Source organism: Strongylocentrotus purpuratus, unplaced genomic scaffold (genome assembly GCF_000002235.5).
Source record: "Strongylocentrotus purpuratus isolate Spur 01 unplaced genomic scaffold, Spur_5.0 spur5_scaffold_4, whole genome shotgun sequence".
NCBI lineage: Eukaryota > Metazoa > Echinodermata > Echinoidea > Camarodonta > Strongylocentrotidae > Strongylocentrotus > Strongylocentrotus purpuratus.
Window position 1 is genome coordinate 4,588,936 of NW_022145610.1, and position 27,353 is coordinate 4,616,288.

The window sequence follows — 27,353 nt, forward strand, 5'->3', positions numbered from 1 at the left end:
TATATTTTCCACCTTTCTTCAATTTTCCTCTCAAAATATGTACTAAGGCGTAGTTATTGGTTAATTAAATAATGTTCTACCTAAATCTGTGGTATGTCTTTATTAATTTATGTACTTGTAGTTGTAGCAGACAACCCACTTCCCTTCTCTCTCTCTTTCTCCCTCTCTCTCTCTCCCTCTCTCTCTCTCTCTCTCTTTCTCTCTCTCTCTCTCTCTCTTTCTCTCTCTCTCTCTCTTTTATTCTCAATCTCCTTCCCTTCTCTATCAACCATCTTTCCTTTCCTTCTACACCTCTTTTTCTTCAACTTGCTTTTTCCCGCTTTTTCCCCCCTCTCTTCTCTCTCTCTCTCTCTCTCTCTCTCTCTCTCTCTCTCTCTCTATCTCTTTAAATCTCTTCCCTATCTCTCGCTCTCTTTCTCTATCTCTCCTTCATTCTCAATCTCTTCCCCTTCTCTATCAATTATCTTTCGCACGTTTCTTTCTACTCCTCTTTTTCTTCAACTTGCTTTCTCCCCCTCTCTTCCTCTCTCTTTCTCTCTCTCTCTCTCTATCGCACACCCACCCGCACATTCGAACGCAAAGACACACAGCCATTACCACTTTCTACCTCCTTATTTTTGTATACGCATTTTCACTCTCCCTCCTACCTTTCTGTCTGTTTTCTGTCTCTTTCGCTTTCACCTTTATACGGCACGGACGCATAATATATACACCCGAAAATGATGGAAAGTATATTAGATAGGAGTGTGACACAAAAGAAAGTTTAAGCTAAAAGACTGATCGGTCCGTGCAGTACAATCTTCTATTTTCCAACTACAAAGTAATTACACACATATTGATAAAGAAATAACACACAAGTAAAGTAATTATTCATTTCTTCTCTAACATAGATGCTGCATGTAATATAAGCACATTCTCGCAACGGAAGACTGAAAAGACATTTGATAAGTAACATAATTGTATCACTTATAAATGCGAGTGAGCTTTGGGGGAAATTGCTCTTAGGCGCTTGAAATTAGGTGCACGTTTAATGATGAGAGGAAAAGGGGTCACTTATTAGAAAAGAAGAGGAGTCATTTTGTCGAAGTACAAAGGGTAATTATCAGAGGTGAAAAGGGGGTACTTAATGCACCTGAAACTAGGCTCTGACCAGATATGAAAAAGGGCAGTTATTAAAATGAAAAAGGGGCACTTATGATAAAGGAAAATGTGCATTAGTTAAAAGAAAAGGGGCAATGATCAAAATTTAATGGGAGGGGGCTTTTATGAGAAGGGGAAGTGGCTCTTTATTAAAAAGAAAAAGAGGCACATCTTAGAATAAACTGGGCACTTATCAGAAATGAAAAGAGATAATTATGAGAAGGGAAGGGGCACTTATAAGAAGAAAAAAGAACATGAATTTTGATTAGAATGGAAAGGGGGCGCGTGTCATATAGAAGGGGCAGTTATTAGAGGTGAAAATGTACACTCATCAGGAGGGGAAGGGGCACTTGTCAAAGTAAAACGAGTATCTCTCATATTTGAATAGGGGCAATTATCGGAGGTGAAAGGGCACCTGAAAAGTACCTGAAAAGGGAATTTATGGGAAGGGGCTCTTTTTAAAATGGGGTCTCTTATCATAAGGAAAAGAGGCACTTCTGAAAATATAAGGTCCGCTTATCCAAATTAAAAAGGGGGTAGTTATTAAAAGGGGGAGGGGCACTTGGCAGAGTAAAAGGGGCATCTCTCAGATTTGAATAGGGCAATTATCAGAGGTGAAGGGGGCATATATCAAAAGTGAAAAGGGACACTTCTCGTTCCTGAAAAGGGCGCTTTCTAAAGATTAAAAAGGGATTATTTGTTATGAGAATGGAAAATAGACACTTATTGAAAAGGAAAATGGGAACTTGTACAGGAAAAGAGGCATGTGTCAAAATAAAGAGGGGCACTCATCTGAGGTTAAATGGGGAAGGGGCACTTATACAAATTAATAGGGCCACTTGTTAAAGTAAAAGGAGTACTTTTCCTATGTTAAAAAGGGGCACCTTTGGGGTATTTGAAAAGTGGGGTCCCCCGGGAGGACTGCTTCTGGTCTGCATCCCCCTAGGCTAACGACAGATCTCTGCCGCTGGTCTCAAGGCACTTCACACCAGCGTCTTCAGCATGAGAACAGTCAGCAAAGTCGCTATGATCGCATGCAAACAGACTGGGCTCTCTCCCGGTGCAAGAGACATCGTCAAGCAAAATGGCCCCGTCTCCCTCACCAAACTTGGCCTCTCTGTAAGCCAACTCGGCCCTCTCGTATCCCAGCATCTTACAAGCCACGTTTGCATCCTCTATCCCCCAGTAGTCATCGCAGACCGTCCCCCAGCTTCGGCCTCGGAATACTTCTACCCTGCCCTCGCTTGGCCGGTTGCCGTTCACAAGGCGGATGATGGCTGAATTGTCAGTGGATGGGTTGGCTGCAGAAAAATATGGAAAAGAAATAAGAGCCGATAAACTAGTTGACTTCTGAGTCCTCTCATTAGCTATAGGCTTAATACATGAGGTATCTGTCTGGAAAGGCTATCTAAAGGGAAAAGGTGACATGTTCTACATCCTTCAACATATTTTCCTCAAACGGCATGAATTATAATTAATGGCTCTGAACATCAAATCACTAATCAAGAAAAACATTTGCAAGAAATATTTAAACATTCCATGGAGAATTTTCCTAGAACAAGGTGTAGCCCTAGACAATTGATGTGCATTTGAATATTTACGCAAGAGTAAAAGATGATTATGCCTCTGCAACAAAAGGTGGTGCAGGGGGCATTATGTTTTTATGTTGCCCGTCCATCAGTCCGTCATGCGTTTTGTTACTCGATAATTCAAGAAACGTTGATCGAAAGGATTTTAACCAAACTTGGAACAAGTATGTATTAGCATGCAAAGAATGAAGTGAATAGATTCTGGGTATAAAAGGTCAAAGGTAAAGGTAATCAAGTGTTAAAAACTACCAGAAAATAGTTCGTTATCGTGATAACTCGAGTACCGTCATTGAATGGATTTTAACCGAACTTGGATCCGGTATGCATGAGTATGCAAGGATAGACTGATTAGATTCCAGGTGTATGAGGTGAAAGGTATTAAGGGTCAAAATAGCTTGTTACCACGATTACCTGAAAAGTACTAAACCAATTCAAGCCAAACTTTGATGAATTGTGAATGAGTATGCAAGGATGAACAGATTTGGGTGAGAGAAGTCAAAAGTCACAGGATCATAAAAGTGTTTAAAAATGCCAGAAATATATTTATATTGTGATAACTTGGCAAAACCTGAACCAAAGTTGACCAAATTGGCCCAAGTACAGTTAGATATGAGCATGAATATATTAATTTAAAAAATAGTGGGGTTTGGGAGGTCAGATGCTGAGGGGCACAGGATCCATAAACATATATACTGGCTTAGGCATATGAGAGATGCAGTCACATTCATCTCTAGCAAATAGAACACCAGGATGTCTACATACCTTCTGATCCTGTTCTGCAGGTCACACCCACATCTTTGGAGTGGTCGCAGTTGTGGACACCCAATCCAAGATGGCTGCACTCATCAAGACTAGACTCGTTGCCTTGGCAACGTACATTATCCATCAAGATAGGTCCTGAGCCTTTGATGAGCCACCACAAGTCGGTGGTCGAGTACTCCAAGTCGGCTCCCTCGTACCCTAGCATCCTGCACACAACCTCAGCATTCGTCCTCTCCCACAGGTCCTCACAAACAGTTCCCCATTGGCCTTGGTAAAGGACTTCAAGCCTGCCCTCTTGTGGTACATTGCCATCAACCAGACGCACATCCTCTATAGAGGCTGCATGCATGGAGAGGAAAGTTGGCAAGGCACTCTTTCTGGTTTACATGTGCACTTTAAAATATTTCTTGATTGTTTGTTCCTGGTCACATTTAAAAGAAACTGATCAATACGCTAATAGTGAACTGTCACAGCTAGTGTTCTTAGTGGTAACTTCAAGGAAAATAAATGGTCTATTTTCAGACCATAATTATGCTATATCTAGTACTTCCATATTACGTTTGCTGGCAATAATATCGCTGTATCTCATGTATGTTGGAACCTAAAGTTAAATCAGGACCCTGTCTTATATATGAGCTGGGATTGATCTAAATCATTTATAACATTTATATCAATGACAACGTTGTACAGATGACTAAGGCAATTGACAGGGGGACTTACAATTAATTCTCTCACAAGTCTTTATTAGATATGGCAAAAAGTCAAAAGATTAAATAAATCACTTTATTAGATATGGCAAAAATTCAAAAGATTATATAAATCACCTGTTGAGTTTGAACACATAGCATGTAGCTTCGCCACAAACCCCTGCTCTTCCGTCTCAGAGTCTGACATGAAGAGAAACCATGCCTGGTTGGAGTTCAAATGGAGGGGTGCAGGAACCTCCCCTCCTGTCCATCGATGGACCATGTTCTTGGGTGTTACGTCCTGCGACCCCACAACCAAGTAGTCATATATGGGCTCGGTGCTGAAGGCCATGAAAGTGATATGGATGGCGCAACGGTCCGAGGTTGTCACTTGCCACAGAATGGTTGCATTGCTTGGGTAGTTGCTTGGAAAGCTAGAGGATCCAATAAAGTAGTCCTGTCCCTCCCTAAGAGCGATAGGTCCACCTGAAACAGCGATTACAAAGCAGTTTGAACAGGATCACGGAATGCGACTTTGTCTCTAATAAGCCTCTACCTACATGTACGTTCATCAACCAAGCATCCTGTTACCTAGCTCTGAAACCCAAACTATTTTTTCGTTTAATCTTGTGATGATTCCTTAATTTTTTTTAGCTCAGTTTGGTTGACATTGGATCATTTTTGTATTCGCAGAAACGGGATATTTTTCTGTGATTTCAACATTTTTAAAGATCCTGTGATCATTCGCATTTCATCTCTTAATTACACCTACATTCTAATCAGTTCAGATACCTTAACACAGTTCTTGAAATAATAAGAATGAGATGAAAGTCAGTTCCTAGAAAAGAAAATAGAGTTCAAAAGGTGATTTTGACACTGATGTCTCCATGGCACATTGCACAATCAATCATCATCATACCTGTAGAATCCACATTCCCACCAATGGTCCATGGTGCTTCACTAGTCATATCTGTTGATAAATACAGGAAAGATATATTGAATAAAAAAGGAAATATATGAGTTGGGTAAACTAGTGTTTGAGGAATACTTGTATTACCATCAGCAGAGCCACCTATACACAGAGTTTGGCCAACTTGGTTTCACTGGGTCACAACATGGCGTATATTGTAATGTTTTGTGCTTGCCCAACAAATTAAAGCAGTAATCGCCATATTGTGTCCAACTCGAACCGGGTTGGCCAAGCTCTGGTATAGATGGTTCTGACCATCAGTAAGATCATGGAATAGTCATTCTTATATTACTTTAATAGACAATAAATTATGACACCTTGTCCATATAAGGTGGATATGCTGCAGGGTAATTTGTAGAGGAGATGCTGACCTTTGACCCGTGAGATGCAAACGTGATTGCTCCATCTGTGTGTGTAACAATCCATAGAGTACTCTCTTGACGTTTTGAAATATTTATAAGATAAAGATGTAATAAGACGATTATTTTATAATGATGTGAACAAGTAGCCCTCTGTGCATTTAAACAATGACTTGATAAAGTGTCACAATGTACTTTTCTCTGCTAAATTGGTTGGGAAAAGAGAAAGAATAAAGATTTTTTGAAATATTGAATAAATCTGTAGAAGTTTTCAAAATTATGATTGAGGCAAACTAAAATATTAAATATCAAATATCGAGTAGAAGTTTTGTTCATCCAACGAACCATATTTAACGTTAACGATAAAATTTGTAATTCTGTTTAGAACTTTTAAATACCCTGTTATGCCCTATCGGACAAGACAAATAGTTTATAAATAAGGGATAAAAATGCATATATATATATATATATATATTTCGAATAAATTTGCATAAACTATCACAATCGATGTTTTAGGCAAAATTTCACAATTCTGTTTAGAAGGTGTGAGTAATTACCAGAAGGAAGATTCTTTCGAATAAACTCACATCAACTCTTACCATTAGAATCTTGTGTAGTCTGTCTTGTAGTCTGGCTTGCAGTTGTTGTTTCTGTACAAAATAGATAAATTGATGATATTCTGAAATGAGGTACAGGAGCACGCATATGTCAAGGGGATAAAAATATAAATTTTACAATAGAAGTATTTATGACCACGAGCTTCCACTGTCACATTATAGGTTCCCGTATGTGTTGATCACGCCCTTCATTAATAAACTCAGTTAAAACCATGGCTTGAATTATAACATTTTTTAATAACAAACAGCCTTTTATGTCAGTTGATCTTTTACGACCTTCACTTTTGACCAGACATTCCAAAATCTAATCATTTTATGTCACTGTCGTGATGCATGCTACCATTAAGTTAACAGTTTATACCTTAAGTGATTGACATATCATGATGTTAAGGCTAAAACCCTGAAATTTCATAGCAGTTGACCTCTTAACAAATTAATAATAATAATAATAATTCAAATAACAATGATAACAATACGATGAAAGAATCAAAGCTCAACTTGCTTACCTGCACTGCAAGAAGCTCTTAATTCTGCCTCAAATCCTTTATACTCTACAGTACTATCAGTTCTGAATATAATTCGCATTAACGTTGACGGAGCATAAGTTCTGTTGAACGGCTCCAGACGACTTGATAATGTGTCAATTAGCACAACCGACTGATCAGCTCCTGATTCACTGCTTACGGTCAGCGCATCATAAAAGCTTTCAGTGTTAAAGCTGAGGACACTCAGAACCAGAGAGCAGTCCTCCGGCATGGTGATGACCCATAGAACATCGGCGTAGGAATCGTAGTTGGCAGGGTAGTTGGGAGAAGAGATGTACAGACTGTCTCCGTCTTGAAGAGCGAAATGACCTCCTTAAATTATAATTCAACATGTTTGTACGTTATTAAAGGGATCATAATCAATAATGATGATAATAAACCATTCTCATATAGCGTATATCACGAAAATAAATTTAAGTCCCTATGCGCTCAGTAGAAAAGAAAAGGGATAATAGCAAACATGAGGGAAGGGAAGGGAAGAGAAAGAATGACTGCTTTGTCATAACATTGTACTATTTTAACAAGCGAAAAAAGGTGTCTTTAAGAGACTCTTGACATTTTCTACTGTATCAACCTGCTTAAATTGACTAGGTAATTTATTCCATAACTCTGCAGCTGTCAGCTGAAAGGATCAAGCATTATTTATGGTAAGAGGGTACATTTGCTACTTAGATAGGCAGATAACGCACCTGAATAAATGAAGTATGAGACGTACTCATGAACTAGAGAAACTTGTAAGAAATATTTGAACAAAATTAGGCAAACAGCAAGATAGTTAATCATTTTAGAAATATCAAGATCGCTGTATTAGATACAGGAAGTTCAAGATTCTAATAGCATAACAAATGTACATTCATCGTATTTTAGTGATCACAAATAGAAATGCTGTCCCTACGAAATTAAACACGTTTGTTTCGACCTTAAACATTTCAGTTGAGACTAAAATATGGGTACATTTCTAGTGAAACAGAAGCAATAACTTCGTTTTAAAGCGTATTCCCATGTGATATATTTCATACCTAATCTAACAATAAAACAATAAACCTTTCCAAATAAAAAGTCAATACTTGAAAGTTGATATTTAGCAATTGCTTGAAAAAAGGCTTGTTTGGATGTGACGCGGTAAACAGCTACAAAAAAACCGCCACTATATATGTAAATGAATGGCATCTAGGCACACAACAGAGGTCCTACATGTATTGAATTTACTTTGTAGATACAGAACTGTAAAGCATATTACACTTGATGTCTTAAAAACAAGATGAATGTGACTGCTGGTAATACATAAAACTTATGGTTTAGGTTAATTTTCTCAAATGGTACGTGCTTAAATTAATTTGTTTTAATTCTATTTAATATCTATAATCACGGTAAACATCACATCAGCCTAAAAAGACTGCTTTTCAGCAAGTCCGTGTTACAAACATAAAACAGATCATATAGATACCGAATTGAATATAAATACATACCTAGGAAAAACTATACTTACAGATGACAAATATAAAACGAGGTGAAGAGAGAAAGGTAATACACAAATAGGAATTACAAGTACAAACATAAACATAATGATATAAAAAGTGAAATATGAATGGAAAAGGAACAACCAAAGTAAATTAAAAAGCTAGCGCATCAAATGAAAATATCATATACTAATGTTACCCTCCTACTACTGTTCATGTTCATAACTCTCACCATTTGAGTGTACCTGTGTCATCTGCTGGGAGGAGGCTGTGTTTGAGGTTGTGATTGATAGGATGGTGGTCTCAACAGCTTCTACATATGAAGGGGAAATGAGAGAGACCCAAATGATCTACTACTAATAATAATATCATTACTACTACTTTTACTATAACTTCTACTACTTATACTAGTATTACTACTACTATTAATACTACTACTACTACTACTACTATAACTACTACTTCTACTACTACTAATAAGTTTACTAGTAAGTATACTAATATTACTACTGATTCTACTTCTATTATTATTACTACAACTACTACTACTTCTACTACTACTTTTACTTCTACTACTACTACTTATACTAATATTACTACTCATTGTACTTCTATTATTATTACTACTACTACTACTACTTCTACTACTACTTCTACTTCTACTAGTACTACTGATACAACTATTACTGCAACTATTTCGTATACTACTTTGCTACTATTATTACTACTACTGCTACAATTACTATTACTACTAATACTGATACTACTACTGATACAACTATTACTGTAATTGTTACTACTACTCCTTTTACTACTACTACTAATATTACTACTACTCCTTCTACTACTACTACTACTGCTACAATAATAATAATTATTATTATAATATATTGATAAAGGATATCATGCAAAGTCAATCAAGGTGATAACAGGTTTATAACTTTTTGATTCCTCTGTAAACAGTATTTTTTTAAACCCTACAAATCCAGTTGAGGTAATGAGGATTGTTGCATCACTTAGTTCCAGTCATTCAACTGGACATGATGAGATGAATACACACTTGCTAAAAAACATAATTGGAAGTATAATTAAGCCCCTCGTTTACATATTCAACCTGTCATTGGTGTCTGGTAGTTTTCCTTCAATGATGAAAATTTCGAAAGTAGTACCTATCTATAAGAAAGACGATGCTAGTTTATTCAGTAATTATCGGCCTATCTCAATACTTTGAGCACTTTTTTTTGCTCCCGAAAATTTGAAAATCGCACCGACCGAAAATTCGATCAGTGGGGGGGGGGGGGGGGGGGTAGAGAGCACTTTTTTTTTTGGTCCTCGAAAATTTTAAAATTTGCACCCCCCCCCCCCCCCCCCCCCTTTGAGCGCCAGGGGGGCCCAACCCCTCAAAAAGGTAAAAATCATGTGTTTTTACAATGATTTTTTTCGCAAGGGGGGGGGGCCGGGTCCCCCGGCCCCCTCCCCCCCCCCCTCCCCTGGATCCGCCACTGATGAGACTATGTTGTGGCTCTGGGTACTTTGATCACACTGACCCATTATTGTTCAGATTGAGAACTTTGAAAGTTACTGATATTCATTTTATGCAAATTGCAGTTTTCATGTACAGACTTTATCATTTTGTAACGATTTTACTCTAAATAGAAACATTCATAACTACCTAACCAGACATTCTTCTGATTTTTAATTGTTTACACCAAGGAGTGCTTTAGCCCACAGATCAATTCGATATGTAGGTCCTGACATTTGCAACGCTTTCCCACAGGAAATACGAACTTGCAATAATCTTTTGTTATTAAAAAAAAAAAGGAATTATTTCTCTCCAATTTTTTGGTCAATAAGAGGTACATTAAGGGGCATGATTTTGTATTTTGTTTTACTTTGTAATTACAGAATGTCTTATTTTAAGCCATGTTTTTATTTAAACCTAATAATTACCAGCTATTATCTTAGGGACGTTGCGCTTCAAACATTTTTTGTTTATGCATTGTTCCTACTACGTATTATTATTATATATCGAACCGAATTCTATTATCTGTAAACAGTTATTTTACATGGTGAATAAATAAAACTAACAAACAAACTCTCACCATTTAAGTCTTCCCCTGTCATCTGCTCGGAGGAGGCTGTGTTTAGGGCTGTGATAGATGAGATAGTAGTCTCACCAGCTTCTGCATAAGAAGGGAAATGAAAGAGGCTATGGAAGTTTCAAATACCCATGTGATCTACTATTAATAATATTATATCTACTACTTCTACTATAACTACAACTACTACTTCTTCTTCTTCTACTACTACTACTACAACTACTGGCCATACGTCCATTAATACTACGATTACTACTACAATAACAACAATAATAATAATACTTATCATGATAACAATAAAAACAACAAAAATAAAAACTAACAATAATGATAATATCAAAGCTCAATTTGCTTACCTGCACTGCAAGAAGCTCTTAATTCTGCCTCAAATCCTTGATACACTACACTACGATCAGTTCTGAATTGGATTCGCATTAACGTTGACGGAGCATAAGTTCTGTTGAACGGCGCCAGACGACTTAAAAATCTGCTAATTAGCACAACCGACTGATCAGCTTCTGATTCACTGCTTACGGTCAGCGCGTCAAAATAGTTCTCAGTTTGAAAGCTGAGGACACTCAGAACCAGAGAGCAATCCTCCGGCATGGTGATGACCCATAGAACATTGGCGTTGGAATCGTAGTTGGCAGGGTAGTTGGGAGAAGAGATGTACAGACTGTCTCCGTCTTGAAGAGTGAAATTACCTCCTTAAAATATAATTCAACATGTTTGTACGTTATTGAAGGGATTATAATCAAGCATTCTTCATGATAAGAGGGTACATTTGCTACTTGACAAGCTGTACAGAATACCTACACTTTTTTTCCTATTTTTCTCATTGAACAATATGGGTGTTAATATTCATATATACATACCACAAGATTAAAATTAATGCAATTTTACACTCCACTGAGGAAAAAAAAAAAAAGCAGTAAATTAAAGGAGTAAAGATGGTTTGTATTTTTAACCCCAAAAGAACATAATAATAAAAACCTGAATTAAATGACATATAAAATTCCATTCAAAGAAAAGTTAACAGGAATTAAATTTCCTAAACATTGCACATGCCACCTATATTTATCAATGAAGGTTTTTATAAAAGCGATACGCGCAAATCATGGACATATTGTGAGAGAATGGAAAAGCGTGTCTGTTTTTTTTTTTTGTTATAGGAGTGAGAAGACATGAGCCCCTGAATGCTTGCGTACTAATGGGGGGGTTATTTCTTATTCGATACCAGTGATTTACAAATTTTGCTGAAATGACATGATTTTCCGGTATTTTTCTCAATTTGTTGGTAAGTCATACCTTTTTATGCGTTTGTTCGAAAATTAGAATTCCCCAAAATTTACAGTCGGGCGAAAAATATGCTTGTTTAGAAGCATTTATGTCAGGGTCTGCAGAATGACCGGGCTCGGGGGCTCGAACCCCCTCACTTTTGAAAAAAAGTTTGTTACAGAGAAAAAGAAAAAAAGAGAGGAAGAAAAAAACCCGAGCTTCCGGGGGCTCTGCCCCCTTGATACTCATGTGACCGTAATTAAATGCCTAAAACCCCAGAGGTAACGGGGGCTCCGCCCCGGATCCCACCAAGGGCCCTAAGACGGGGCCCTGGATGCTCATCTGACCGTAATTAAATACCTAAAATCCCTGAGCTTCCGGGGGCTTTGCCCCCTGGACCCCACCTATGGCCCTAAGGCGGCCCCTGGATGCTCATATGACCACAGTTTAATATTAAAACCTCTGAGCTTCCGGGGGCTCTGCCCCCTGGATGCTCATCTGACCGTAATTAAATACCTAAAACCCCGAGCTTCCGGGGGCTCTGCCCACTGGACCCCACCGAGGGGCCTTAAGGCGGGGCCCTGGATGCTCATCTGACCGTAATTAAATACCTAAAACACCTGAGCTTCCGGGGGCTCTGCTCCCTGGACTCTCCGCCAAATAGTGGCCTGCCAGTGTCACAAATAAGGTGTCTAAATATGCTTATATGACCGTAATTGAATGCCTAAAACCCTGAGCTTCTGGGGACTCAGCCCCTTGACCTCCTTCCGGGGCTCAGGCCCTGGACCACACGCCAATTTACGCTCTACCTAATCTTTAATACAACACTTTGAGAAACGTTCGGCGGGGCATGCATGTAACGTGTAAGAGTGGTGGTGATGCAGATTTTTCTTCTGCCCCCCCCCCTTCCAAACGTTTTTGCTCATTACGTCACTGCACCTGGAAGGTGAGCCCCGTGGAATGTTTCCCCCCCCCCCCCCATCCCAAACTGCTTCCGGCGCGCCTGATTATGATGCTATATAAATGATATCATGCAAATTCAATCAAGATGATAACATATGTTTATAACTCTTACCATTTGAGTGTACCTGTACCATCTGCTCGGAGGAGGCTGTGTTTGAGGCTGTGATAGATGAGATAGTAGTCTCAACAGCTTCTGCATATGAAGGGATATAAAAGAGGCTATGAACGTTTCAAAGACCCAAATGATCTATTACTACTTTTGCTACTACTTCTACTACTACTACTACTACTACTATTACTACTTGTATTATTACTACTACTACTACTACTTCTACTATTACTACTTACATTTCTACTACTATAACTACTAATATTTCTACTACTATTACTACTACCACTTCTACTGTTACTACTCCTACTACTCCTAATATTACTATTACTACTTCTACTACTATAACTAATACTACTTCTTATACTTCTACTACTACTATTACTATTACTATTAGTAAGTTACTACTACTACTATTATTACTATTACTGTTTCTATTATTACTACTTCTATTTCTGCTCCTACAACTACTACTACAATATTAATAATAATGATCATAATAATAATGATATATATCATGCAAAGTCAATCAGGATGTTATCATGTTCATAACTCTCACCATTTGAGTATACCTGTGTCATCTGCTCGGAGGAGGCTGTGTTTGAGGCTGTGATTGATGAGATAGTAGTCTCAACAGCTTCTGCATATGAAAGGATATGAGAGAGACCCAAATGATCTGCTACTACTACTACTCCTACTACTACTTTTACTACTACTACTACTACTACTACTACTACTACTACTATTTGTATTACATTATAATTGTCTGATGGGCATATACCACATTTGAACAACTTTAGATCTTCCTTTCATGCAGATGATTCCTACACAGTTTGGTTTAAAATCCAGCCATGGGTTTTCAAGAAGAAGAAGAAAATGTCCAATAACTGCCACTGAGGAAGTCTGGGGCGATGCCCTAGGGGTGCACGGCATACTTGGAGATGCACGGCAAATATGCGCAAGAGACTGTGAGTGTGGGCAACCTTACTGAGCTGTGACATACTGCATGATTCATGTTCTAAGAGGGACATGGCGTACATCAAAGGCGTGGCTCTTAGGTTCTATATATTTGGCTATAGATACTGGGAAACAGAAATATGATGGCAAGATATGCATGATGGCAGTATTTGAAATCGCTGCCGGACTGTGTTGTGGACATGCTTACATACGCACCTTCGTTTGGCTTGCACTCAACACCGGCATCCTCAGAATGCTGACAGTTGTGTACTCCAATGTCATCATGTTGACACTCAAGGATGTTATCCCAAGGGACCAAGCAATCAACATTGTCAAGCCAGATTGGTACCGTAGGCAAGCCGGACCCAAATTCTGCCCTGACGCTGGCCCGTATAGCGCCCTCTCGGTACCCAAGCATCCTGCACACAGTGCTGGCTTCATCCAGACCCCAAAGGTCATCGCAGATAGTTCCCCATTCGCCGTCGATGTTGATCTCAACACGTCCGGTCCAAGAATTAGGACCCTTGCTCAGACGGACAATGTCTGTCATACTGGTTGGTGAGAGGGAGGGTGTAGTCTGTTCTTCTTCACATTGCTATTGGCAGAACAGAGTTTTCACAATTTGCTTACCTCTTTGGATGGTCACTCATTCGCCATTCATGCAATTTTGCTCAAAGCAATCGGCAGAAATTTGTGGTAGGATTGCTTGCCGAAACACATGGCTTTGAAAAATGACCCATTCCGAGTCTTTATTAGCTCCATGACAACCCTTTTAAATACCGAATTTTAATCTTGCACTAGAAACAGTCATATAATAGTTAAACATTGGGTACATGATAAATACAAAGTGGCACAGGGAGATTATTTGTGTGGTATCCTAAGAGTTGAAGGGTGTCGGTACAGTCTCCTCTGGGTGCACCGTCCCTTCTTTAAGGTTCGGTACCTTAAAGAAGAGGTGCACCAAAAGGAGAATAAAAATGAACAAATTATCCTACGTTTTACAAACAGGTTGTAAATATTATAGTGTCATGTATTATATATATATATGTATACATAATACATGTATTATCTTTCATTTCACTCTATGCTTTAAATGGAATCATTATTTGACAGAATTGCAAAACCCCAAAGTTGATCTCCTAAAAAAGCTCCTCAAATAATGCATAATTATAAATCATTCTGTACAAACTCCGTGCCTGCTAATTTAATAATTCATGGAACAAATGAAGATAATATAATCATCATGTACCTCTTGGGGGATTCCAATACTGCAGTACTCCCATCTGACGTTGGAATCAGTTGTATAGCACCAGGCCATGTCTGAGGTGTCAGGGTTGCGGCAGTAGTTGTGCTCCCCGATACCAGTATTCGGGTACTCTAATGGGGTCCTGCTGTGCTCATGGGGATACTGAGAAGTCCAGGCCTGGCACGTATAACCACTGCGAGTCACGTTGATGGTCCCACTGTAGTCCGTTGCATAGGGATCGGTGTAGCAGTCACTTGGGCCTAAGATTGGAAATGGTGAAATCAAACAAGACATTAACTTGTTTAATTGTAGTGTCATAAACCCATTTATTATTATAAATGGGTTGGAATAGCTCATTTAGCTTTGTTTCCATATTATGCAGTAAATTAACTTAACAAATTACTGTTGCAAAAAATAGCACAAGTGAGGTGTGCTTTACACTCCTTTATCTTATAACACGGATAAACATTTACTGCTTGAATATGCTCAGAGGCCTTTTGTTCTCACACCCACATATTCATTTTTCAAACCTGCCTGTTAGGTTTACTGCGCGTAATAAGTGAGCGAGCCTGTAGAGTGAATAATATATTTGCGACTTTTGAAACTCACTCAATGTTGTATGTGCCATGCATTCGGGCTCATAGGTGCCGACAGGGCAGTACTCCCATCGCTCGTCTGAATCGGTGGTGTAGCACCATGCAGTGAAGGAGGAAGCCCCCACATTTCTGCAATAGTTGTGGTCTCCCAGCCCGCTGTTAGGGTACTCCTCCGGTGTCCTGTTGTGCTCATGGGGTGCTTGGAGGGTCCACTTCTGACAGGTACGTCCAGAAACCGTGTGAGACACCTCCCCTCTGTAGGTGGCCCCTGATGGGTCCTGCTGGCACTCTGGAGATCCTGTGGTGGTAGCTTTCAAAATGAAGAAGACAAAAATTATATCCAGGCATTTTATTTCTAAATTTCTCAAAGTTCTCATCATGCGACTTTCCTCGATATTGCTATCATTTAGGGTGATCAGTTTAGAGGTGTCAAGTAAATTAAGCGTTGACTGGACCTGTAAACCTCACAGGTTGAATACCTAGTATGAAATCTTGTGAAACAAATGTATATTCTTATGCAAGGCCGTTTACCTACATCCCTACTCTCTTTTCACGTATATAAGGGGATGAGTATATGAGGATAAAAATGTGATTTGTACTGTAATTCCGTCAAGAGTGGGAGAGTTGGAGTCTCTGCATGATGCGATATCATTATAAAAAGAAATCACCGTTCGATATAAGTATATCAAATAACATGGGAATAGATCAGGGTTAAGTTAGCATATTCAAAGCTGATCTCCACCTGCAAGATTACCTTTACTTGTATATATGTCTTACCTGTTTCAGGAGTCGGAGGAGTAGGAACACTTGTTGTTTCTGCAGTAGTTGTTTCCTCGTTGCAATTTTCACGGGGCACTCCGATGTTGCAGAACTCCCAGCGAGTAGGGGAAGTCGTATAGCACCAAACCATGTCACCACTTCCCCCTGGATTCCTGCAGAGATTGTGGTCACCAAGACCATCATTGGGGTAGTCAGAAGGGGCGTAGTTGTGCTCATGAGGTGTCTGGACGCTCCACTGCTGACATGTATGGCCATTGCGGGACACCGATATATTTCCCCTGTAGTCAGTTGCGTTTGATAACAGGTAGCACTCTGATAGTCCTATCAAAATCATGTTTAGGGATTAGAAAACAAACAGCAAATGTAAAATCGGCAACATGGGAGGGGTGAAGTGGAACAGGGGTAAAAGGGCGCACCGGTCAATCAGAAGACATTATAATTTGATGATGCTATACAACAGTCTACTGACTTCACTTTTGATCATTTCGTCTTTTTTAGAAAAATCCATGGAACCCAATTATGTAGCATTCGATCTTCATTCACGCATTTTAGCATCGCATCTTAATCACAATAATGACTATGTCATCTATTTTAGTATCTAGGAATGTTTTGTTTTATTGAGGCCGGGGATCCAACTGATCTTTCGGCCTGCTACAGTTTGCCAGCATCATGATTATCACATATAACTCCCATCAACTAGCTAAACATATCGCCCTCTTATTTTCTAACCTTAACATAGCTGTAATTACCTATGCTTCATTATAGCTAACTTACTTTGGTCGCCAGCTAGTCCGGTTTGCCAATCAATCAAGAAAATACGTCTAAAGCTCAGTGGGTAGAAATGTAGTCTTTGACTGTCTATGGCTTGGACCAAGTGAACGCAGTACGTAATTGTCAATTAATGTCATCCTCTGAATGGCTCTTAATTATAATTATATGGATGCTTAAAGTCGGGGGTAAAACTTTGCTTTTCTTAACATTTGCTTACAAGAAAATGCTGGTCAAAACAATCAAATTTACAAGAACTATAATTCCGACCTGGACACCCTGGCAACTTTAAGGAAGCTTTCTGGGTGCATCTAATTCAAGATTAAAGACATTATTCATAAACTAACCTCCAGCTAGGGGAGTGATGGTACACTCTGGGTCAAAGTCACCTACAGCACAATACTCCCATCTAACCTCAGGGTCAGTGGTATAGCACCAAGCAGTGAAGACATTGTCTGGGTTTCTGCAATAGTTGTGTCCTCCAAGCCCTGTATTGGGGTATTCAGAGGGGGTCCTGGTGTGATCGTGGGGGTACTGCGAGGTCCATTGTTGACAGGTGCGACCAGATAACGTCTGAGATACGTTCCCTCTGTAGTTGACCCCTGTAGGATCAAGCTTACAGGCAGGCGTTCCTGTACATTAAGATCAAAGATATTATGAATTTAGAAAATACAGAATCGGGGTTCGAAAAATTTCACAGCAATCTTTTCAAAATATTTTGTACTATGATAGTTAGCCCATTGTTTTCTGGCAGATACCATACACCTTACAGGAAACTTATTGATAAAAGCTAAGAAAGGCTTCCGCACTTGGAGACTCGCAGGGTAATTAATTAGCATACATATTAATTAACAAAGATCGAGTGACATGTCTCCTAGAGACCACTTCAAGGTCGATCCGCTGGATAATACGGGTACAATGTAAAAAATAGCTCTAGAAAATAAAACATATTTTGGAGTCCTTTTTAATCAACATGCAGCAAATCGGCCCCGGCAGACATCCATAATAGCTTCCTCCCCACATATCCCAATACTCAGGTATTGGTACCTCGTTGGTTTAATCAAAGTGTACTAGCTTTAGGTTGCCCGTCGAGTAAGAGGCGGATGGCATATCGTCTTCCACGTTGCCCCTTACCCCTTTCTCATTTCTCCCTCTCTCTCGATCTCTCCACCCCCCTCTCTTCCTCTCTCTCGCTCTCTCTCTCTCTCTCTCTTCCCTTGCTGCCCCTTTTCTTCATCCCTTATGACAGGTGGCAGGTCTCATAATGCCACCTGTAAATTCGGAACTGATTAATGGATCCAAAGGTTGAGGAATAAGGGCACACAATATTCTTCATTCATTTTATTTTATACACTGTTTGAAGTAATCCAGGCGTGTGTTTTGATTTTAGATTGTATTTGAATGACATCTGGATACGGGGATGTGAATTGATGAATGTTTTAAACAGGAAATAATTTAATCATAAATTCAAGGAATTTCCTGGCACCCTTGAAAGAATGAAAAAACATGTTTATCGGTTATGTTAAGGCCATGGCTAGATAAAGTTCGTGTTGTAGCTGAAATAAATGAATTATCAGGATTCTGGTTTCGACTATGTTTTATTATTGTCAACCCGGCTAACATTTACAAAAGGATGGCATTATAGGTAGTTTCATACTTGAGAGGGGCGCTTGCAGCTCATCTTCTCCACAGACGCAGGCTTTTACGTACGCATATATACGATCGCGAGCAGGCAGCAGTGACAATTTTTTTTTTTTTAGCGCTTAGAGACTTCGGTGGTAAGCGCTTTATAAGTAACACTTTTATTATTATTATTATTTTTATTTTTGTTGGGGTCGACCACTGATCTGTTTGGAGAAAATAGTCTTTTTTTCCATACAAATCAGTCGGGTCGACCCGCTGAAATATCACAAACTAGACGTATTCGTGAGAGTAAACCCGAGAGGGTTGAAGCCAGTGGCGGATCCAGGGGGGGGCCGAAACGGCCGCGGCCCCACTATTGGCGGCGCAAAAAAAGGAAGAAAAAAAGAGGAAGAAAAGAAGAAAAAAAAGGAGAAGAGGAGAAGAAAAAAAGGAGAAGAGAAAAGAAAGGAGAAGGGAAAAGAAAAAGGAAGAGAAGAGAAAAGAAAAAAGAAAAGATAAAGAAGAAAGCCCAACTTTTAAATAGAAGCTATATACTCAACAGTCAAATTTTAAATTAACGGTTGGGCCGCTTCATTACTCTTATTTTGCCCTTCATTTGAATTCAGCTCATACCAACTCGCTCGTGTTTGTATTTGAACTCATGTTGGTAGTAATCATGGACAGGGCGGCAATCCTGGGCCCGATAGGGAGACACGTCCCTCAGGAAATTTAGAAATATAGCTAGAAAGAAATATAGCGGAATTTTCTAGAATGCATAATTTCAACATTGCAAAATCTTGCTTGGTTGCTACGCCCCGGCCCTCGCCCGATAACACAAAACTATGATATGACGCTCCCGGCCGTGATTTATCCATGGTTAGTGTAATAGATCTTTTCTCCCTTTCATTTCTACTAACCTAATTGTGTGCTATCACAATCATGATTGTTTCATTTTCCCTTTAAAGCAGGCGCGTAGCCAGGGGCGGTAGGGGCAGGAAGAGGACATAAGACGAAAAAGGAGCAGACAAAGAATACCAAAAAAAATTCTGACAAGTCGAGTACGGTACAACGAATCGTCTTCTTTCTCTAATAATTATATGTAATGTCAAAGCTTCCGCGCTTGGCTCGGAAGGGGGGCAACTGAAATCAGACAAGGAATGGTAAAACGAATCGTCTGCTTTGTCTAATAATTTAATGAAACGTCAGAAGTTTACGCGCTACGCGCGGGCGGGGAAAAACTGAATTCAGCCAAGGATTAAGAGTCGATAATGGAACAACGAATCATCTTCTTTCTCTAATAATTCAATGAAACGTCAAAGCTTACGCGCTACGCGCGGGCGGGGAAAAACTGAATTCAGACAAGGATTAAGAGTCGAGAATGGTACAAAGAATCGTTTCCTTTCCCCTTATAATTTAATGAAACGACAAAGCTTCCGCGCTTCGCGCGGGAGGGGGGCGGGCGGAACTCAATTCAGACAAGGATTAAGAGTTACGAATCGTCTTCTTTCTCTAATAATTTAATGAAACGTCAAAGCACTCAATTCAGACAAGGATAAAGAGTCGAGGACGGTACAAAGAATCGTCTTCTTTCTCTAATAATTTCATTAAACTATGAAAGGCCAAAGTTTCCGTGCTTCGCGCGGTAGGCGGGGGGGGGGGCTGAATTCAGTCAAGTAATAAGAGTCGAGAATGGTACAACAAATCTTCTTCTTTCTCTAATAATTAATGAAACGTCAAAGCTTCCGCGCTTCGCGCGGGATGGGGAAAATTGAATTCAAACAAGAATTAAGAGACGAGAATGGTCCAACGATTCGTCTTCTTCCTCTAATAATTTAATAAACCGTCAAAGCTTACGCGCTACGCGCGGGCGGGGGAAAACTGAATTCAGACAAGGATAAAGAGTCGAGAATAGTACAAAGAATCGTCTCCTTTCCCTTATAATTTAATGAAACGCCAAAGCTTCCGCGCTTCGCGCGGGAGGGGGGGGGGGAAACTTAGTTCAGAGAAGGATTAAGGGTCGAAAATGTCAAGTAATAAGAGTCGAGAATGTTACAACAAATCTTCTTCTTTCTCTAATAATTAATGAAAGGCCAAAGCTTCCGCGCTTCGCGCGGGCGGGAGGAAACTGAATTCAGACAAGGATTAAAAGTCGAGAATGGTACAACAAATCGTCTTCCTTCTCTAGTAACAATTAATGAAGGTTCAAAGCTTCCGCGCTTCGCGCGTAATGGAGGGGGGGAGACAGCGAGCTGCCCGAATATGAGTTTTTGATATCTTTTCTCGTTTATTTTGGTGATAAATAACACTTTCACAAATTATTGTTGCTCGCTCGCTTCGCTCACTTTTTCGAATTGTGAAACCAGAAAATTACTTTCCGGGCAAGAGGCTATAGCCCCCCCCCCCCCCCCCGATGAAAATGTCAAAAATTCTACTGGTATCGTGCTTCTAATATGACCTTGTCAGTATTGGTATGTTGAGTTGAAAAAATGGTCTGCGCAATTTTCAAATTTCCGGCCCCCCCCCCCCCCCTATTGGAAAATCCTGGATCCGCGCCTGGAAGCGGCTCATTGTGGCCATAACAAAATTCTTTTTGATTTGAAAATATAAAATATTGACCTCGCAAAAAATGATAGAAATTCCTAGTGCCTATATACCTATGCTGCATGGCGTCGCTAAATGTGAAGTTTTTATTCTACAACATGGAATTCCTATTCCTAGAGAGGGGGTATTGCCAGACCATTCACCGAACGGTAACAGTTACCTCGTGTATGTCCGCCCCATCTCGGTTATGACCAAAGAATTCGCCGCTCCTGCTATACTTTCGGCCATTCCTGAAAACAGAACAACCTAATTCAGGAATGGCCGAAAGATATACGTGAACGAGTGAATTCGAAATTGCTATGAATTCCTCGACTGTGATATCTTGACATTAATTCATCACGTCATTTTGAAAGTATTTATTTGAAAATCCAATGGTGCGAAATATAATGTGTATTCATGAATTACAAAACAGGCACAATTAACACGTAATTAATGCAATACCATATATTCACCTCCAAATGCAGAATTCCACTCATCCATCATATTTCTACCGCGGCCCGCAGCCTCTGTGAAATATAACATCACTCGGAAATTCTCACTTGTCGGTTCTTATATTTTGTTGTATTGAACGCTATTTGTATAATTTGTCGAATATTATTAGGCAAGTTCATGTTCTTCTGTTTGATATAAAATAATAACCTGGGCCAATATTCACAAACCTTGGTAAGGTATTTGGCGACTAGACCCTAGTATTCAACTAAAATACCTAGTTATCACCAATGGAGTATCCAACTAACTCATCTAGTTTATAACTAGCCATTGCGTGCCTTCTGGGCCAATATTCATAAAAACCTCACTAATGGAGTTTTCAACTAGGCCCTTGTAGTCAACTAAAATCTTTAGTTAGCAACTGTGGAATAGCCAACTTACTCCACTGCCTTCTGGTAAAGGAGTGGGTGGAATGAATAAAAAAACTAATTACATCATTCTCAATGGTTAATTTACATGTTTTTATGAAACACTGGCATACTATTGTTTTGAGTTGCCCACTTCAAAGTTGCCGCCAACTTAAAAGATAATTTAGTTTCCAACCAAAGAATTGATTTGTTTGCTCTTTGGTACAGCAGACATTATTAGATTTTATGTTTAATTAGGAGCTATCAAATTTGGGTACACTTTTGTTATACGCACTGTCTACACAATAACAATACCGGGACTCTTGATATCTTATATGTCCCTGGCAAAATTAGCTAGTAAGGAAAATGATCCGGGTAAAAAGCTGTATGATAACAGTACTTGTATTCTTTTTCGGAAGGATGGCAAAGTTTGAAATGAAATATATTCCTTAGTTGCTGAAAACGAAATTATATTATCTTCTTGGACGGAGATAATATTTCTTACAAAATGAATCATAGTTTTTTACAAAAGGAATGGTATGTAAGTAAAATATTGAAATAACATTCCCGAGGGAAAGTTGATAACACTTAGCTTTTCTGTATCATTAAATATGTCCGTGGGATTCCTACTGTCCTGAAACATACCCTATTCTTTGCTTTCAGTGACAAATATCGTCGAATTCTATGTAAATGTTGAGAGTTACGTGATAGCTTGTCAGCCAATAAAATGGTTTCTAATAATTATTAACCTATCAATAAATGAAAATTCATCATTAAAAAGAATTCAAAAGGTTAATGAACATACAATGCAAGCTATCTCAATTCGGGCTATATTATCATAACTGAGCATGTCAAGTAGTTACCTCAACTCCTGGACCATAATGTTACATTATTTCTTATACTCTGCTATGCCAAAACCTTTGTCATGTAGTTGCTGTTAAAATGAAAATCCTTGGAATTTGAAAACATTCTCATAATTTTAATATTAATTGATGAATCAATGATACGTAACAGGAAGGTTTGAAATTAGGTTCTCTTACCAGTCGTTTGTCTGGCTAGGAAGCAGAGAGCACAGACGGCAACAAAGGCCTTCATCTGTAGGCCCTGGTAACTCATGGACGCAGTCTAATTAAGTTGACGCTTGAGCTGAAGGTTGAAGTGGTGTCTCTCCTAGTCACCAGCCAGACAATGAGAGTATGCTGGCAAATCTTTGTTCTAAATATTGGCTTGATACGAAAATTTCAGAATGTTCCATTCACTCTCCGGGGAGAGCCATATTATATTTTCAAGAATTGTATTGATAATGGATAATTTTTTATGAAGCGGATACTTTTTAGAAAGTCTCAAATTAATAAAGACAAGTATGTAAAAGTGTAGAACTTCTGCTCCATTAAATAAAAGCGTGTTGAATTTCGCTTGTCTTTTACCCCCCCCCCCCCCCCTCCCGCCATAGTTGTCTTTCCTTCCTTCGGCACCCCAATTGCGATCCTGCTTCCAGGTGTCCATTCCAAGTGCTGGATATTCCATTTATCCGAATTTTACAATCGAGGCTCAACCCTCGAAAACTCTACAATAAAGGAGAAGGTTAAGTGTCATCTTTCACTCGAAATCTTCAATTTCGCGTATAACTTATCTAAACTTTACACCATGATAATACGTTATTGTATTACATGTTTTTATGTTAAACATACATTCAGTATATTATAGGGCCTATGATACTTCTAAACAAATTAAGAAATTGCAAAAAAGAAAAGAGAATTTATCAGAACTTCCCCCAGCCCACCTTTGCCCCACCTGTGGGCATCAAATAACTTGTTCATTTTCTTTGCTTGTAATTTGATATTTTACACATTTTGTTGGTTAATAATTTGCATATTATGATAGTTTTGCTTAAATATGGCATTATGATAAAGGGGTCAAAAACACTTTTTTTTTAATAAATTCAAAATCAATGTCAGTATCTTTCTGTAATTCCTATAGAGCTCAAGTTCAGTAACGCCTTGCCTCCGTTTTTCTTCTTTCCGATGGTAAATCACAAGGATAAAATTTTGCTTTGATTTGGAGGCGAAAACCCGGAAAGCAAACGATTGTGTTTGGAACGCCCATAACAACGGCTTTCATCGAAAGGGTGCGGTGCGGTGCGGCGCGGTGTGGTGTGCTCAATACACCCATTCGATAAAAGAGGGGGGGGGGCTTTTCTCGAAAGGGTGCGTCGACTAGTCTTTCGCATCAGTCGTTTAAAATGAGGATCTGGGACAGAAGGTAATAGTTGCCAATTTAAGTTTATCGAAAATGTATTAAATAAAATGGAATGGTTGTTGTTGTTGTTTTAGTTTTAAGGGCGTGGATCGTTCAATTATGAATATTTACGCCGTCTTGATTACAGAGTGGTCTCTTTCGTTATTACTATGTTGATGGGGGAGTCAGAGAGAAGGAAAAAAGGGAAAGGGAAAGGGAAGATAAAAGGAAAGAAAGAAGAATAAGAAGAAAAGAGGAAAACGGGGGGGGGGCGAAGGGCTTTTGCCTCCTCCTCACCCCTCCCCCGCCAAAAAAATTAATAAGAGAGAGAGAGAGAAGGGAAAGGGAAAGGGAAAGAAAATATAAAAGGAAAGAAAGAAGAGGAAGAAGGAAAGAGGGAAACGGGGGAAGGGCGAAGGGCTCTTGCCTCCCCCCTCCCGCCAAAAAAATAAATAAGAGAGGGAGAGGGAAGGGAGAGGGAAAGAAAATATAAAAGGAAAGAAAGAAGAGGAAGAAGGAGGAAAGAGGGAAACGGGGGAAGGGCAAAAGGCTCTTACCTCCCCCCCCCCCCCTCCCCTCCCGCCAAAAAATAAATAAGAGAGGGAGAGGGAGAGAGAAGGGAAAGGGAAAGAGGATATAAAAGGAAAATAAGAAGAAGAAGAAGAATAAGAAGAAAAGAGGGAAACGGGGGCGAAGGGCTGTTGCCTCCCCCCCCCCCCCCCGCCAAAAAATAAATAAGAGAGAGAGAGAGAAGGAAAGGGAAAGAGAAGATAAAAGTAAAGAAAGAAGAGGAAGAAGAAGAAAAGAGGGAAACGGGGGCAAAGGGCTCTTGCCTCCTTTTTTTTCTTTCTTTTCCTTTCTTTCCTATTTTCCCTCTTTTTCGTTTTTCTCTTTCTTTCTTTTTCTTTTTCCTTTCCCTCTCTTTTTTCCCCTCCCCCTTTTCTCTTTTTTCCCGACGGCAGCGCAATTTTACCGACAATATCCTGACAGGTGGGGGGGTGTCGCACCCCCACATCCCCCTTTGGAGACGCCCCTACCTACGCCACTGTTGGCGACCACAAGGCTATCAATACAAATTAAGACATATTAATTAAGATTCTTTTTTAATGTTGCAGAGAGATAAGTATTTTCTCTAGGAACTTGTTTAATGGAAGGATAATGAATAATATTAAAAACATGAATACTATAGCGGTATAATGATGAGAGAGATGATTTAAGTCATACTTTTTTCAATGTGATTGGAGTAGACTTGAGGGTGGGGGGGTCCCCCCTAAGATCTCGGCCGTTTCACAGCCGATCGCCGCGAAAATATGCATGCATGTCAAGTGAAGTGTATACAAAACTATGGTGATTTTAATTATTTGAAAAATTTACTCATTTGCATATTTATGGTAATTTATGCAAACAAAGTCAGAGAATACACATTTTTACCCATAAATCATATATAATTCATATTCAAGCGTTCTTTTTCACTACATATATTTGTAAGAATAATAATACGACAACAAAGTTGGAAGAACCAGTTTATCCCTATGTTATCTCTTGTTTTGATAATTTGTATTTATGTATTATATTGTTTTGTTGTTTTATTTCATTTCTAACCACAATTCAACTATTTTGACCCAAAAACAAACACATTAACTTGAAAACAAGACCAAATAACCAATGTTTTCTCTTTTTAAAAGAATAAATGGTATTTCCATATGTTTGGTACATAAATCACAAAAATGAGCGATTTTAGGGCTGACATGCAAAAACAAAAGGTCACGTGACTCCGCAACTATACGTCAAATTTTCAACAAAAAAATGTTTCAAAAGATGCGTAAGACTCGAAAGAAAAAAGTCATGAAAGAAAAACTTTATATCTGCCGCGGTTCCGGAGTAGTCGCGAAATTACTAGAGAGCACTAAACTTTTTGGGGGGCCCTCGAAAATTTGAAAAATCGTCCCCCCCCCCCTTGAACGCCAGGGAGGGGGGGGCTATCTCCCAAAAACGGTAAAATTCAATAACGTGTTTTTTTTACACGTTTTTTCACAGGGCGGAGCCCTCTGAAGCTCAGGGGTATTAAACATCAAAATTAATGTCGGATGAGCATAATTTTATACCTTATTTGTGACAGTGGCAGGACACAATTTGGTGTTGGGTCCAGGGGACGGAGCCCCCAGAAGCTCAGGAGTTTTGTACATTAAATTATTATTATTGTATACCTTATTTGTGACACAGGGGTCACGAATTGGCGTGGGGTCAAGGGGGTGGAGCCCCAGGAAGCTCAGGGGTTTTGGGCAATAAATAACGGTCAGATGAGCATATTTTTATATCTATTTGTGACACTGGCAGGACACAAATTGGTGTTGGATCCAAGGGACGGAGCCCCAAGAAGGTGAGGGGTTTTATACATCAAATTATCGTCAGATAAGCATATTTTTATACCTATTTGTGACACTGGCAGGACACAAATTCTTCTTCCTCTTTTTCTTTCCTTTTATCTTCTCTTTCCCTTTCCTTCTCTCTCTCTCTCTCTCTCTCTCTTATTTTTTTTTTTGGCGGGGGAGGGAGGAGGCAAGAGCCCTTCGCCCCCGTTTCCCTCTTTTCTTATTCTTTTTCCTCTTCTTTCTTTCCGTTTAGATTTTTCTTTCCCTCTCCCTTCTCTCTCTCTCTTTCTCTCTTATTTATTTTTTGGCGGGAGGGGGTGGGGAGGGAGGAGGCAAGAGCCCTTCGCCCTTCCCACGTTTCCCTCTTTCCTTCTTATTCCTCTTCTTTCTTTCCTTTTATATTTTCTTTCCCTTTCCCTTCTCTCTCTCTCTCTGATTTATTTTTTGGCGGGGGGGAGGCAAGAATCCTCCGCCCTTCCCTCGTTTCCCTCTTTTCTTCTTCTTCCTCTTCTTTCTTTCCTTTTATATTTTTTTCCCTCTCCCTTCTCTCTCTCTCTCTCTCTCTCTTATTTATTTTTGGCGGGGGGGGCAAGAGCCCTTCGCCCCCGTTTCCATCTTTTCTTCTTTCCTTTTTCCTCTTCTTTCTCTCCTTTTATCTTCTCTTTCCCTTTCGCTTTCCAATCTCTCTCTCTCTCTCTCTCTCTTATTTATTTTTTGGCGGGGGAGGGGGGAGGAGGCAAGAGCCCTTCGCACCCGTTC

At 39.4% G+C, this 27,353-nt stretch overlaps 1 protein-coding gene across 3 annotated transcripts; it reads right to left on the minus strand.

Moving 5' to 3' along the window:
• Positions 1-1,328: 1,328 nt before the first annotated feature.
• On the minus strand, positions 1,329-23,152 carry LOC100892577 (deleted in malignant brain tumors 1 protein). Of its 3 annotated transcripts, none has more exons than XM_030998145.1 (17): positions 23,025-23,152; positions 17,272-17,556; positions 16,154-16,477; positions 15,390-15,686; positions 14,784-15,040; positions 13,751-14,129; positions 13,137-13,217; positions 12,581-12,661; positions 10,584-10,934; positions 10,231-10,311; positions 8,361-8,438; positions 6,630-6,980; positions 6,106-6,156; positions 5,097-5,147; positions 4,316-4,663; positions 3,492-3,830; positions 1,329-2,441 (listed from the first exon to the last, which is right to left on the minus strand). In XM_030998145.1, exons 1-17 carry the CDS (start codon positions 23,098-23,100, stop codon positions 2,083-2,085), a joined length of 3,789 nt encoding a protein of 1,262 aa, XP_030854005.1. In that variant the 5' UTR covers positions 23,101-23,152; the 3' UTR covers positions 1,329-2,082. The 3 variants fall into 3 exon arrangements, with proteins under 3 accessions (XP_030854005.1, XP_030854004.1, XP_030854006.1); XM_030998144.1 differs by having other exon boundaries at positions 8,361-8,441; XM_030998146.1 differs by lacking the exons at positions 6,630-6,980; positions 8,361-8,438; positions 10,231-10,311.
• Positions 23,153-27,353: the final 4,201 nt, after the last annotated feature.

What these genes read in the sequence shown, in the direction of transcription:
- LOC100892577 (XM_030998144.1), bottom strand. Translation starts at nt 23,100, where the DNA reads ATGAGTTACCAGGGCCTACAGATGAAGGCCTTTGTTGCCGTCTGTGCT. An exon ending in GACACAGGTATACTCAAATG is followed by an intron (nt 12,662 to 13,136) that starts GTGAGAGTTATG and finishes CTTCATATGCAG; the next exon opens with AAGCTGTTGAGACTACTATC. An exon ending in GGTACAGGTACACTCAAATG is followed by an intron (nt 10,935 to 12,580) that starts GTAAGAGTTATA and finishes TTATATTTTAAG; the next exon opens with GAGGTAATTTCACTCTTCAA.